Source organism: Schistocerca serialis, chromosome 2, assembly GCF_023864345.2.
Source record: "Schistocerca serialis cubense isolate TAMUIC-IGC-003099 chromosome 2, iqSchSeri2.2, whole genome shotgun sequence".
Taxonomy (NCBI): domain Eukaryota; kingdom Metazoa; phylum Arthropoda; class Insecta; order Orthoptera; family Acrididae; genus Schistocerca; species Schistocerca serialis.
The window spans coordinates 739,011,446-739,027,155 of NC_064639.1; the positions used below are offsets into that span (position 1 = coordinate 739,011,446).

The 15,710-nt window shown below is 38.2% G+C and overlaps 1 protein-coding gene across 1 annotated transcript in view; it reads left to right on the top strand.

The window, feature by feature from the left end:
* Nucleotides 1-8,411, top strand: part of LOC126457935 (lysophospholipid acyltransferase 7) — a 142,437-nt gene extending 134,026 nt beyond the window's left edge. The window contains exon 8 of the mRNA XM_050094645.1: nt 2,109-8,411. Coding sequence (XP_049950602.1) covers nt 2,109-2,315 — 207 coding nt within the window. The 3' untranslated portion in view covers nt 2,316-8,411. The remainder of the gene's footprint in view (nt 1-2,108) is intronic.
* The last annotated feature ends 7,299 nt before the right edge of the window (nt 8,412-15,710 follow it).

Sequence of the window (15,710 nt, forward strand, 5' to 3'; positions counted from 1 at the left end):
TCTTATACAATGCTATGTTTATTAACTGGAATTCTTCATTTCTTCCAGGCTTCTGCAGTTTTCAGCAGTGCTGAATCTTCCTTATATTCCACAGCAATGTCATTTAATGCAGTGATGACTGAGATTTCATCCAAACTGCTGTGTTCTGCCAAAAGAGTCTTCAAAAGCCACTCCACATCCTTGTGTTTGTGTATATTTTTTGTAAATATGCACTTATTCAAATTCAGGTGGAGGTCTACACTCTGAACGCACTTCCATAAAGTTGTCACTTAGCTTATATGTTCTTCAGATGTCTTCAAAAAATGACAATGTTACCCAGATAGCAAAGACACATTATCCATTTAAGGTTTAAAAGCAGGTTGTCGAACATACATTCTTTTGTGTGCTGTGGTTCTGCTGCTGTGGGAGTGGAACCCTCAGACAGGACACCAACTGTGAGTACACATATAGATTTTCTTACAGAAGTATACTTGTTGACAAAACAGCAACAACGTGTGTGAATATGCTAGTCCTGACGATAGGCCCATTCTGCACTTAAGTTCACTCCATTAATCTTGGGAGCAGTCCATGTCCAGACAGTCATCATATACTAGGAACACAGTAACTGAAGTGACACATGAACTCAAGGAAGCTAGCACAAGGGCTAATGCAAGAGTGAGTCCAGATGTTGATACTGTATGTAGATGTCATCAATGTGCAGAATTGGATAAACATCTTTCTTTGTGATTTTGTTCATTTGTCAGTAGTTGACACAGAAACAGCATGAGCCATCCTCCTCCTTCACAAGGACCACAGGAGAGGAGCAAGGACTCACTGAAGGTTTATTCACATCATCTTGCAGCATCTTCTCCACTTTCACCTGGGTTATCCATCGTTCAATAGCTGGCACTCAATATGAACACTGAGTAATTGGTGGATAATACCAACTGTTGATACGGTGTTTTACCATGGGCCACTTGGTCTGTCTTTTCTTCATTCCAAATTTGAAAGCACTGAAAATTGGTACAGAATGGCTATCACTTGCTGATGTTGTTCATTGTTAGGCCAGATCCTTTGACAGTTTGATGATAGCCTCCTCCCTAGCACTGCATGTACTGTTAGTGGAACGCAATTCTTCAACGATGACATTAAGCTGCCCTTCGTGCAGTGGTTTGGCTGTTTTTACACAAGTACCCTTATGATGAGATGTGGCTGCTTGTGATAATTAGTGATCCAAAGTTCTCCTTAACCACCTACAATATTTGCAATTGTCGCTGGCATGTAGATTTCTTTTGTAAGCCTCAGTAGCAAAATAATTCTGATGAACATAATTGTTTCACCCTCATTTCTAATGTCATTTATATGCACAAATTTTTAAATTTTGCATCAGAGAAAAGATAGTTCTGTAGTGTGTATCATCTGCAGCATCCTATCTCAAAATTTATTTTTCCTTGACCCAGTGGAAAATTGAGGGGAGGGGGGCAGCCCAAATTAGCCTTTGGTCCTATAATCATCTGTTCCTATGTAAAGGAAATGAAGATGATGATTTTGTAACATGTACTCTCAGCAAATACAAATGCAGCAGCAGCAGCAGTCACCATTGGTCCAACTATTCCCTTTAGTTCTTACTTCTTATCTTTTTACTTTATGTTTGTCAGTACATTGCTAAAGACAAGGAACTCTTACTGTGAAACAACTTATGTAATTGACACATCGGTGTTCACACTTTGAACTGAATCTCCATGTATGAAGAAAGCTGGTGGTGTTCAGATGGAAAACATGCTAAAACAGAATCAACACAGTCATAAGTTGACTACAAAAGCTACCTTGGGGTTTTCTTTATAATGTTTATAAATGTGTATGTAAATCATTGCACACCAAAAAATATTAAACAACAAGCAGGAACATAGAAAAAGATTATAACTGGCTAGGGTTTTGAACAAAGTTCTTCTTCACACACACTTACACTGTGAGCTGCTCAATACCTAATAAATCTTCTTTCTGTTCTAATTTCTCTCTATTCTTTCTCTCTCTCTCTCTCTCTCTCTCTCTCTCTCTCTCTCTCTCTTTGCCTCCCCCTTGCCTTTCTTGTTATCATATTTAATGGATACTATGTTTTTCATATGTAGGAGGCAAAAGTGTGGGACATTATCCTGTGGTTCTTCAAGATGCAAGAATTTGGATACATGACAACTGCATTCCTACTGCTTCGTTTGGACAAGACCTTACACTATTGGAAATCCATATATTTCATTGGGCATCTCATTGCTGCAGTGCTGTACCTTGTCGGCATATCTATCGAATACTGTGTTCATAAGAAAAAGAAAGTACACTGATTACACATCATGTTTTCATGATGCCTCTATTTTCTCTCTTATACATATTTTGTAGCTTGAGAGACCTCTGTTAGTAATATGTAATGTGTCTCAATTTGTGATGTTTTGGGAATGGTATTGTGTATAATTCTATTATGGTTACAACCCAATCCTGTGAAGCAAACAGCTAAATTTTATAACGATCATAAGAGGGTTGTGACAGTGGATAATATACTTTTGAGGCTCAGGGAGTGAGGTATAATCATGCATAACAAGGCAAAGAAGAGGAATATGCTACTGGTGAAGTACTACATTTCCTAAAATAAATTTAATTTCTAAGCATTATATTTATGTTAATCAGAAAAATAGTGATAAATGGTATGACAAATCAGAGTTAAAATGTTAATCATTAAGTGATTGATTGGGAGAAAGTGCCAGCAGTATGAGAGCTTACGTTTTCCTCTAATACTAAAATATTTATTTAAAGTAATTGGACTGATAAAAAAATCTGCTTGCCACTGGCTCCTTCTGGCAGAAGGGTCGAGCGGAAGAAGATGGGATGAAAGGAAAGGACAGGTGCGGTTTAGAAAATTGACACAGTTTTGAGAAGTTACCCTGAACCCTGATTCAGGGGGACTTATCAGGTCAGATGAGACGAAAAGATTGATTATTGGCGACTGCAGCAGAAGAGATTTGAAAACCTGAAAGCTTAAAGGTGGAAGATAGACAGAGATTATTGCCAAAGATTTAAGAAAAGCCGACTGCATTGTATGTGATAGAGGTGGAGGATGGGGGAAAATAAACAGATCAGAAAATAAAAGAAATAGCAAAAAAATACAAGGGATGAAGAAAGGAATAGTTACTGAGAGGACCAAAGAAATTAATGTAAATTAAGGCTGGGTGGGTGACAAGAACCAAGAACATGTTGTAATGTGAGTTCCCACCTGTGGAGTTCTGAGAAATTGATGTCGGGGGAAGAAGCGAGTTGGCACATGTGGTGAAACAGGCTCTGAGGTCATGACTGTCATGTTGTAGAGCATACCCTGAAACAGGATATTGTGTGTTGGCAGTATACACCCTCTGTGTATGTCCAGTCATCCAAACTGATAACTTGGTTGTAGTCATACCAATGTAAAATGCTGAACAGTGTTTATGTAATAGCTGGTACACAATGTGTTGCTTCACAGGTGGCTCTTACTTTGATAGTATATATTTTGCCAGCTATAGGACTGGTATTGGTGGTGGCAGGAGGGAGCATAGGGCAAGTCTCACAGTGGGGATGGTCTCAGGAATAGGAGCCATAGGATAGGGAAATGGGTGCAGAAAGAGCATATGGTGTGACAAGGATATTGCATAGACTTTTTTTTTAAAGAGGGGGGGGGGGGGGACACCAAAAAGCTATTCTAGGTGTTGAGAGCGAAATGTTGGATGGAATGGATCTCATTTCAGGGCATAGCATTCTCAGAATAGTTGATTGAGATACTGAGGGACAAGAAGAGATGTACTCCTGAGTTGTTTCTGCAGAGATGAGCGTACCATGATTGTACGTAATGGCCTGGGAAATCTGCTTTTAAACTAGCCTGTTGGGGCAATTACATCCTGGTGCGGGGGATGGCAATTGCAGAATGCAAGTGCTGTTGTTTGTTAGTAGTTTTCATGCGAGCAGAAGTGTGTAGCTGACCCTTGGTGAGGATAAGGTCAACATCAAACGGCATAGGATTTGGAATAGGACCATATGAAATGTAACTGGAAGAATGTATTTAGAGATTTAAAAATTTCAACAGGTCAGCCTCATCGTGAGTCCGTATGGCAAAGATGTCCTTAGTTTATACAAACCAAACCAGGGGATGAAGGATTATGGATCCCAGGAAAGCCCCCACCAGCTGACCCATGAAAAAGCTGGCATAGGAAGGAGCCATCCAGGTTCCCATGGCTGTATCCCTGATCTGTTTGTATGTTTGCCCCTCGAAGATGAAATAGTAGTTGATAAGTACAAAATTGATTAAGCTGAGCAGGAAGGATTTCATAGGTTTGGAATCAGTCGGGCACAGACTGAGGAAGTGTTCAGCAGTAGACAGAACATGTATAGGGGGGATGCTGGTATAGAGTGAGGCGGCATCAGTGGTGGTGGCAAGGTGTGTGATGGGATTGGGACAGACAGATTTTAGATGATCTAGGAAATGGTTGATGTTTTTAATATAGGAGGAAAGTCTTTGCAGGTGTTGTTCAACTAAGACAGACAAGGGCACCCATACCCGGCAGGTAAGGGGGCGGGCTGCTGCCCCCTCCACCACTAGTTCTCAGAGAAAGGAAAATACATAGTGTAGTCAGATGTTTTCCTTTCAAGAAAATAATTTAAAAGTAGATATTGTGTGAGTTTTTAGCAGGTTTGGAACTGGAACTTCTTTTATGGGTACTTATAGGTTGCCATTCGTCTTGCAAAATAGTAAAAATACTCCAGGTCTGGCCCCTTCCATAAACTATCATATGGGCACCCTGGAAGGCAGATATACATTTGACGGGTGCCTTGAAGCCAGCAACTGTGATATAGTCAGGGTGATTGGGTTTGTGGGTCTTAAGAGAATGGCAAAAAGTGGGGGTGGGGGATTCTTTGGGTGGGGTAAGAAGGTCTATGGATTGAGGTGCTGGTCTTTGTGTGGGGCATGAGGTTTTAAGGAGGGATTGTAGGTCTGTTTGTATCACAGGGGTGGAATCTTAATGGCAGAAGCTGTATGTAGAGGTATCAGACAGCTCATGTACATCCTTGCTTACATACTCCCATCAGTCACTGGGAGGATAATGATGGAGTTGTCGTTTCCAGGGAACAAAGAGCCTGGAATCCTGCAGAGCACAGGTTAGGATCATGTTATAGGGGCACAAGGAAGGATTGTGGAACATGCTGGATGTTAAGAATTCTTCTTGGCCAGACCCATGCTCCTTCTGCACCCATTTCCCTGCCCTATGGCTCCTACCCATATGATTGTTTCCACTGTAAGACTTGCCTTATGCACCCTCCTACCATCACCTATAGCAGCCTGAGACATGTCATGTACTAGCTGTTACATAAACACTGTTTGACCATTTACATGGGTATAACTACCAGCAAGTTATTCAGTTACGATGAATGGACTTAAAGTGTATTGGCAACACGCAATATCCTATTGCAGAGCATGCTCTAGAACGTGACAGTCATGACCTCGGTGCCTGTTTCAACACATGTGCCATCTGGATTTTGCCCCCAGTCACCAGCTCCTCAGAACTCCACAGGTGGGAACTGATGTTCCACCGTGTCCTTGGGTCTTGCCACCTACCTGTCCTTAATTTATGTCAATTTCTTCAGTCTCAGCATTTCTTCTCCGTAACTATTTCTTTCTTCATCCCTTTTAGTTTTCTATATCCTTTATTTTCTGGCCTGACTGTATTTCCCCATCCTCCACCTCCACCACAAACATAGCACTTAGTATTCTGCTCTTATTAACTCTTTGCCGGTAATCTGTGTCTTGCTTATAACCCTATCTTCAGCTTTAGGCTCTCTTTTCCAAATCTCATCTGGTGCAGTCCTCAGTAATCAATCTTTCCTTCTCATCCTGCCCAGTAAGTCTCCTTTGACCTGGAGTTTGGGATGATTTTTCTGAAGTTTCTCTGATTTCTAAACCTCAACAGTTTTTTCCCTTCATCCCTTTCCCTTCCCCTTCAACCTTCTGCAAGAAGTAGTAGCCACTTGCTCTGAAAGTTTGCACATTTACTTAACCTTTATATTTGTTTTCTCCTGTTGCCAGTTGGTGAATAGATTTCTTTCACTCTCCATTTACATTTTATTTTCAAAAATTGATTAGTTTCATTTAAATAATTATGTAGATGTTTCTGACTTATGGTACTAATAAGTGTTGTTTTGATAATCTGTGAACCTGTTTTTAATGTCTAGCACTAAACATTTCTCAGTGGTTTATGCAAGTTCTTAACTTTCTTTCTGATGAAGCGTATTGTTGCACAGCTTTTATATAGGATCAAAAGCCAATGACATACTCGATAAATATTTCATTGGAAACATGTTGACCACTGATGACAAAGACTGTCTTAAAAAAGGTTATGTTGGTTGAATAGATATATTTAAAGTCTGTTGTGACAGTAGATAAAGTATTTATATTTTTGTCTCGAAGTTGTTAGAGTCTAGTTCTGATACATTGAAGGTTCAAAGAGAAAGGAGAGAGAAGAAAGATGTCTAATGAATGTATTGCACAAAACAATGTTGTGTGCTTGCCACATTATTTTGATGAGGTGTACTGCAAACTGAACATTTGTCTGGTTGTTTCTAACCCATACATTTTCTGTGAATCAATTTCATTTTGCTTTCAATTTCTGCAAAGCCTTAGCACAGCCCAATTGCATGTGTTGAATAAAACTTCAGATCCAGTCTCTGCCCTCAGTAAGCATAACTTAATTATCATGGATCCATTTGGTTCATATCTTGGTTACGTTCACATTTTTTGTTTATTCACAGGTTCATTTGATTTCAATAATCAGCCCACTGCTGAATGGAACAGTTTATTCATGATTCTTTTTTTAATATTTGCTCTCACATTCCTAGGCTAAGCATTTAATGGACAGTATCACTGTCCTTGTTTACCATATATCTGTGATATTGTATTTTTTAGAGGAAAGTGGGTAAAATAACTGTTTGGTTATTTGCCGAGTACTGTAATATTTCTCACTGTATTTTTTCAGACATGAAGTAAATATATGGGTGACAATAATCTTTTTTTTTTTACATCTGTAATGAAAATATCATCTGAAGATTTTATAAGTAATTTTGTAGACTGTCGTATATTTTTTATACCTCGTCATTACCATTTTCACAGATCATTCATAATGGATGTCTTACATGGACTAAACAAATCAATAGAAAATCAGAACATATTTTTCTTAAACTTCTTCAGATCTCGCTGTCAGTCCTATTTTATGCTGATGTACACTTAGAATAGAGTTCCCGAGAATTTCATGTAAATTTTTCTGCTTTTCCTTCCTTTATATTTTTAAAGGAACCTGGACATTCACAATTTATCGTTATCATAATCTTATGTTTTGTAATATTTGTACACTTCTTGTTGATGGTTCTTTCATAATTCTTCATTTGCCAGAGTTCTGCAAGATGTGGATATGAAATATTGTTTTTAAATTGTGCGGGAATAACGCAACATCAAGATTGCCTGTATTTGATCCCAAGAGTGTATACCTAATTCTTCATATAATGTACACCTACCTCATTCATAGTATTAATGCAGTCAAAATATTTGTGAAATGATTTGCCTAAAAGTAAGAAGTAAAACAGTTTAGAGAAACATGTAACATGCCTTTGAATGACACTTCAAATGAAGTACAACAAATGAGGCATGTCAAATATTTTGCTGATCTGTTTTACTTCTTATTTTTAGACATTCATTTCACAAAACATTTGGTCATTTATATTTTTTCCAATTTGTTTACCATGTTTTGTTCTGAAAGCATGGAATATAATATTTTTAAAAAATCTGTTGGTTTTCTATTATTATTATTATTACTATTATTATTAAGAGTGTACAGATAAGTTTAGTTTATGTTCTACTTTGATATTTGTTGTATTTTTTCAACATGAAACAAATAATTCCATGGTTTCTACACAGTGTAACTTGTTATATGCAAAATAGCTAGGCCTTGAAGAGATGCTGTTGTTGGCCCATTTGTCCATTTCCGACTCTTCATTGGGCTATGAAACTTCGAAAAAAAAATCCAATGTGTAATTTCTAGGGAATTTTGTTTTCATTCCACTCAAAAATTTGACTAAAAAGTTTAATGCAGTTCTATCTCATTTCTATACTAATAGAGTCATTATAATATATTCTACTACATTGAGTAAAGAGTTAGCAGTCAAAATTTTGAACATACGCAGAGCATATAAAATCAAGGAGCACATCTTCTGGAAGTAATTGTTAAAAAACATGTAAGTAAACAAGTAATAGCATTTATGTAATTTCAAAATATAAGAATGAACTAAACAGAACACTATATTCAAGTTTGTTATTATTACTGTAAGAAACATGCCTGAAGAGCAATATATTTGTACAAATTGTTATATTTTTAATTGTGTATTTAATGATTTGTTGTAAAAGTTTTAAAGAAATAAAACATTATTATAAAAAGCATAAAACTTTGTTTCATCATTTCAGGATTCTGTTTGTTATAAAGAAAAAGCTGCATAAAGATGAAAAACGTGGAAATGCAGTCATTGTAGAGTCCTGATTGCAAATGATTATGCGATGATGATGATGATTGTAGTTCAAAGGCCTATAGTATAATTCAGATGTTACAGCATTCCTATGCCTGTGCTACTGAACTCTTAATAATAAAGGTATCACTGATTTTCCACTCAGAGTTACTGAACAGTTGTGTCCATGTCATTGCATAACAAATTTTTGAGCAACAATTGGAAGGAGAAAACATTTTGCTAATAACTTCTCCTAATGAGCAATTCAACAAATGGAAAGAGAGCAGTGAAAAACTAAGTGGAAGCTGGTCCATGTAAACTATGTCGTTGATCAGTAGTACATGAACTGGATTCTCGAAAAACAGAATGTGTGAACCCATATGAATCTGCAGTCAATCTCTGTCAAAAATGTGTCCCAATGTGATCTAAGTTGTGAGTATCAGTCCATGCTGTTTTTGAGGTGTTGGACACATGTGACCAATGAGGAGGTTCAGAAGAAATTTGAGGCAGTATCTCACATAAAATATATAACAAGCTCTTTAAGTTCATCTACAAACATGGGTCCACACCTACTCAGAGGCACAAGAATGCTTTTTTGAATATTCATATTATAAAACTTGCACAAGAACAAGGAGGAAAGATACAGAACAAATATAATAATGCCTGTACATGCAAACAATATGCAAATGATCTTTACTTCAAGAAGTACAATGTTTGAACAACGGAGTGCCCACTAATCTTGCCAGAATGTAGGAGGAGGCACCCAAAAAAACAGAGTTATTTTTTAAAAGCTGTACATATTCAAACTGTTTACAAAACAACCTTATCCCCTACAAAATACTCTCCATTACAACTAATACATTTGTCCCACCAGTGCTTCCACTGTTCAAAACATTTTTATAGTCATCTTCAGAAATGGTTGACAGCTGCTCTCTCTCGTTTTTTTCTTGATTGCTTCAGTGTTGTCACATCGATATCCTTTCAAGCTGCTTTTCATGCAAGCAAATAAGAAAAAGTCGCACGAAGCCAGGTCAGGCGAGTAAGGTGTGTGGGACAGCGGCACCATCCATTTTCAGCCAGAAACTGTCCAACAGAGATGGCTGTGTGTGCAGGTGTGTTGTCATAGTGGAAGAACCAGTCTCCTGTCTGCCACAAATAGGGTCTTTTTGACAAACACTGTTGCACAATCTTCTTAAAGATTCCAAACAAAAGGTTTTTTTAACAGTCTGACCTAGAGGACCAAACTCTGAATGAACTAAGCCCTTGGCATCAAAAAAGCAAATCAGCATTGTTTTGATGTTGATTTGACTTGAAACTTTGTTGGACAGAGTGATGATGATGTCTTCCACTGGCTTTTGGCTGTTGTTTTGTTTTCTGGGTTGTAACCATAGCACCATAACTCATCACCAGTAATGAATGACCTGTGACAGGAAATCTAGATCAGTTTCAAGCTGTTGTTTCAAAGCATGACATTTTTCGACTTGATGCTCCTTTTGATTGCCAGTCATAACTAGAGGAACAAACTTTGTAGCAATGCATTTCATTCCCACCAAGCTCCAAGATAACCCACTAATCACTGACAGTTGATCAGTTGTCTGTCAGTGGTCTGTGAGCAGAAGCACTCGAATTTTTTCAATGTTTTTGTCGATTCGGGCAGTTTATGGATGTCCAGAATGAGGTTTGTCATCAATTGACATGTCGCTGTTCGTAAATCAAGCAAACCAGTCATACACTTTGAGTTTTTCCCAACACACAATCTTGGTAAGCTGTTTTCAACATTAAAACAGTTTCAGCAGCATTTTTACCGAGTAGAAAACGAAATTTCACAGCTGCACCTTGTTCACTTAAACTTGCCACCATAAAAAATGAAAGAAGAATAAAACAGCTCTAACAAAAACAATCACTGCAGATGAACAGAACAAGCCAGGTTGACAACACAGGCAGCACTGAACTGGCAATGGTTTCGCCCTATATGCCTAGTGGCAGAAATGCATACAACACAAGCCCCACCCACAGCAAAGTTACTCCGGGTTTTTTCTTGGGTACCCCCTCGTAATTCCATTGAGCACATCTAGGATGATCTCATTCCTGCACATTGATGATTAGCTTTTGCTTGCTGGGTATCAAAATCAGGTGCTGGTTCTCTGTCCCTTACTTGTGGCACTTCACATATGAGGAATAATGCTCACCACATCTGTGGCATACTCAAGTGGCACATGCCTCTTGGTCCTGTCAAATGGTGTGTAGCTCAGGGAACACTACTTTCAGCAGTATATAGGTTTGCCGTCATAGGATTTCTGAGCTTGTGGGGTAAACAGTTCACAGTGGTGTACTTCACAAGATTACAGACTGTGTATTTATATGAGATTTTGTTTGCAATAACCTAACTGTGTTAACAACTGATTATTCCCCTCCCCCCCCCCCCCCCCCCCACCCATGAAGAAATTGTTTTTCTTCCCACTTGTGTAGATGTGGAGAATATGATTCAGCATAGTCACAAAGTATGTAAAACTAAACACTGTTCATTTACCCTATAATCATCAACAACAAAGTGATTGCTTGTGAAAGTGTGTAACATGAACTCTAAGTACAATGTAAACGTAACAGCTGTCACATTCAGTTTGCCCTCGCCACAAAGCTTAGACTGATAGCAAACAAGCAGCTTTAATTCTATTGGTTGGTACCCAGAAACTAATGGTGGACACCATGTTTTATGCATAACCACGTCAGACATTAAAAGTATGCAAACTCACTATGAAATTAACACTGCACATGCATTTATAACACATCCCCTCAGAAGGCACACAAAAAATATGCAACTGCAGCAGCATTAATTTAAAATAAAAAGAGAGTGTAAGTAAAAGAAAAATACTTGCAACTAATGGTGGGTCAATAAAGCTACATCGAAAGTTAATAGTTTGTTTCCAGCAATTTTATTCACATAGCAAAAGTTAGGGAAAGGAAAAAATGAAACAAACAATTTACAATTTGAACTGCTGAATTCTGTTAGTCTTCAATTGGGGAGAGTGCACAGCAATGCAGCTTATCTGTTTGTTGTTGAGGAAGTGTGGCAGCATCTTGAGATGACATCGGCGGCTTGTGATGTGGCAGATGAAGTTATTACAGTAATTCTATTTGTTGTATTTCCACAGGTCTCTTCTAGTTATGGTGCAAAGTCACCTGCAGTCGCATTCAACAGGCTAGTGGCTGAAGAAATGCAGCTGTTGGCGACGGGCCACAGGTCTAGCATGTACACGTTTATTGCTTGTTAAACACACCTATTTCTCATTTCAGTACCTTATACACTGTTCGTGATAATTTCCGTCCACGATACAACTGTTTGTCGTGTTTGCATATGACTACCACAATTGCAAATTTAGTCAGTAAAACCATTCTTGCACCCAATGCACAATTGTAATTATTTTCTCAGCAACAGTTATGGCTTCAAACACTCAGCTGATCATTTAGAAGACAAATAAAATATACAGTTTTATGGAGCCTTGGATTGCACGATGTGGTTAAATGTAAAAAAGTTTCAGTCACATGTTGGTAGTAATAGCTATAATGCCTAAAGCATTGCCAGTACTGGTTGAGTCACAGTTGACTTAGTAATACTCAAAGTATACAATCATTCTGTTCATAATGATCACTTTAACTTTCATTACGCACTGTTGTCAGTCATAAAATTCCACAATTCATTGTCACTGCAAGTTTTTGCAACTGAAATCAACAAAAGTTTTTGCATCTCAAATCAACAATGCACCTCTGTGTTGGAAATGTGTGGACACTGTATTTTTCCATCGTTTATAACCGTGCAAAGGATACATTGTGCCGAGTGCATTAGTCCTCCATGAAATGGTATTCTATGGTTTTTGATTGCCAACGAATGTGGTATGTAGCCTTTATCTATGTGTTAATAAAATACAAGCTTTTATTTGATCCCTAAACAATGTTTCCTTGTAATTTTGCTGCACTAACCTAAAGAATCCAACAGGTGATGGGCCCAACACTGAATTAAAGTGAAATAATATATTTCATAGTGAAGTGTTTTTGGGCAAAAGTTTGTATAAAGTTGCATGGTGTATACAGTGAATAAAAGTGACTATTAACATGAGTACAAAACACGTACCGCAAATAGAGCAGCTTACAGCCTCCGAGAATTACGCTATTTGGAAATTTGCCATTGAGGCATATTTGCACTTGGATGACATGTGGAATGTCATAAAAGGTACATTGAAACCTACAGAATCGAGTTTTTCTGCTAAGGATCAGAAGGCGAAATCAAAACTAATCCTTTTGATTGATTCAACACATTTTGTTCATATAGGAAAGGCTATGTCAGCAAATTAGTTTTACTTTGTGAACTGGTAACTACGATACTGAACAAAGGCAAAAGCATGGACAAATATGTGAATAAAATAATTTTAATCACAAATTGTATGAGGAATATACGTTTTGGAATTGCAGAAGAATGGATTGGCATGATATTGTTAGTTGGACTACCAGAGAAATATTCACCTATGATTATGGATTTGGAAAAATTCAAGAATACCCATTACAGCAGTTAGTGTGAAGGTAAAGATTCTAAAGGACTTGAAAAATGAGCCAGATTCTTATGCTCTAAGAACAGAAAGAGCATCAGTTTATATTGTAAATCCAAGAAGAAGAAGAAGAAGCCAGTAAAATGTTTCAGATGCCAGAAGACTGGACACTTTTTATCACAGTGTAATGAAAAGTTGAGTGTTAAAGAAAAGAACATGTTATTCTAGTAGTCCTATGTCGAAAACTAACCATAAAAGTAAGGCACTTCCTGATTTTTATTTTTTTAGTGAAGCTAGTGATGAACATGCAGGATGGCTTCAAGATTCAGGAGCATCTGTGCACATTATTAAAGCACCATCAGTTTTGTATGATGTTCAGTCAAGGACTGACAATGGAACTTCCACAGTTAAAGTGTGAACTTGCAGGAGAATTTGATCTTAATTTGCTAGTGAATGGGGAAAAACAAATGATACTGCTCATGATGTACATTATTGGAAGAATATTGCAACTAATTTGCTGTCGGCAAGTGAAATAATAAGGAAGGGTAACAAGGTTATCTTTGATATAGAGGGAGCCAAAGTAATTTACTCTTTTGGTGATATTGTAGTGACTGCTTCTAATGTAGAGGTATGTACAAGATATTGCTGAAACTGGAAATCACCCTGTTTGTGCTTCAAAAGTTCTCTTATGCCATAGGAGACTTGGGTATTTGAATAGAAAAAGTGTGCCCTTGTTGAAGAATATGACAACTGGGGTGGAAAATTATGGAAAGAATAAGGTGCAATGTGAAGTGTGTTTGCAAAGGAAAAAGGCCAGACTGCCATTTAAATCGAGTCCAAGCAGATGGACAGAAGTTTTGCAACTGATTTATAAGATCTCTGTGTACCTATGGGGAATAAATTTATGGTTAACTCATGGAAAGATTTATTTTCACATATAAATTAATTGCACAGAAGTATGCAATTTGTGTGACATTTAGTGTCCATGAGACAAAACAAGGAATAACAAAATAGTCAAAAACAAAGAATTAATATAATGCAGTACATAACATTGGAACTCTCGTACAATCTAAAACAATGTACCATAAATTTTATATAGTGGCAGTCATTCCACAATCCCCCCCCCCCTCTTCCCCCACCCTGTGCCCCCCTCTACCATGTTGAACCCCCACCCGACACTACAGTGTCAGCAATACTTATTAAATCTGACACACCATCCAGATTGCATCATCATGTCCTTCTTGAAACCTGAGGATTTCTCTTTAGGATCAGTGTTTTCTTTTAGCTGGGGGCTCGTAGCAACTGCTTATGTTTCCTGTGTGACAGCATCCAATATTTGTCGAGGCTCCTCTGTAGCTTGCCAGTTGGGAGGATCTTTAGTTGCTGCCTCCCCCTTTTTCATTTTCCTCAGTGTCAGTTCTTTTTCTGTTGGCTGTGAATCTTGAGATGCTGATTTGATACAGTCAAGAGCACCATGGTAGATAAGTCATCGATGTCAATCTTGAAATTGTTATCATTTAAACTAATTACTGTTTATGGATCTTCATAAGGGGATTGCAGTGGCCTGTATACTGTGCCATTATGTAATAGCACATGTGAACACATGTCTAAATCCACAAAGACAAATGTGCAGCATGCAGTTTGTTTCCGAGGCTGTACTGGATGAAACTGGCATATGTGGGATTGCAACTTGGTAGCGAAGTCTGATGCTGCTATGGTTTCATCTCCTTTCTCATGGATGAACTCTCCGGGCAGATGTAACGATTGGCTGTACACTGTACCAGTGGCTTGGAGGTTAGGCGTGAAGGCTGTTCACGGTCTTAGTAAAACAATTGGTGGAGTTTCTGTCCACTTGCATGTTGCATGATGTTGAAGTGCTGATTTCGTTTGTCAATGCAGGTGTTTCAAAGAATGCTTGAATTTTTTCACTGCAGCATAGGCTGCATACAGCTCGGGATCATACATCAGCCGCTTCTGTTTTGAGGGTGGCAGCTTTCAGCTAAAGAATGCAAGCAGTTGACAACACTGGTTTATCCTCTGCTGCAACACTGCTAATACCACATTAGCATAAGTGATGACCATTAAAGCTAATGGCGCATTTGCTACAGGTGTGCTAATAGAGCTGCATTCATTGTTGTTGTTTTGATAACATTGAAAGTGGAGTCTGCCTCATGTGTCCATTGCAATCTATGATTTGGCCTTTGTGCACCCTTCAAGAGTTTATTCAACGGTGCATGATGCGACACAAACTGCTGGTAGAAATTTATACATCAAGATAACGCCACAACTGCCGAATTGTAACTGGCTGTGGGTACGCTCATATGGCTTTCAACTTGCCTAGCAGTGGTTGGATGCCACATGCATCCATTGTGTAGCCAAGAAACTCTAGTTCCTAGATACCAAAAATACATTTTGATGGGTTCACTATTGGACCTTGTGCATGGAAACGTTCAAGCAACTTTGCCAAATGCTGTTTAAGTTCCTCTTCAGATGCAGTTATAATGAGCACATTGTCCACATTCATCATCATCATCATCATTTAAGACTGATTATGCCTTTCAGCGTTCAGTCTGGAGCATAGCCCCCTTATAACATTCCTCCATGATCCCCTACTCAGCGCTAACATTGGTGCCT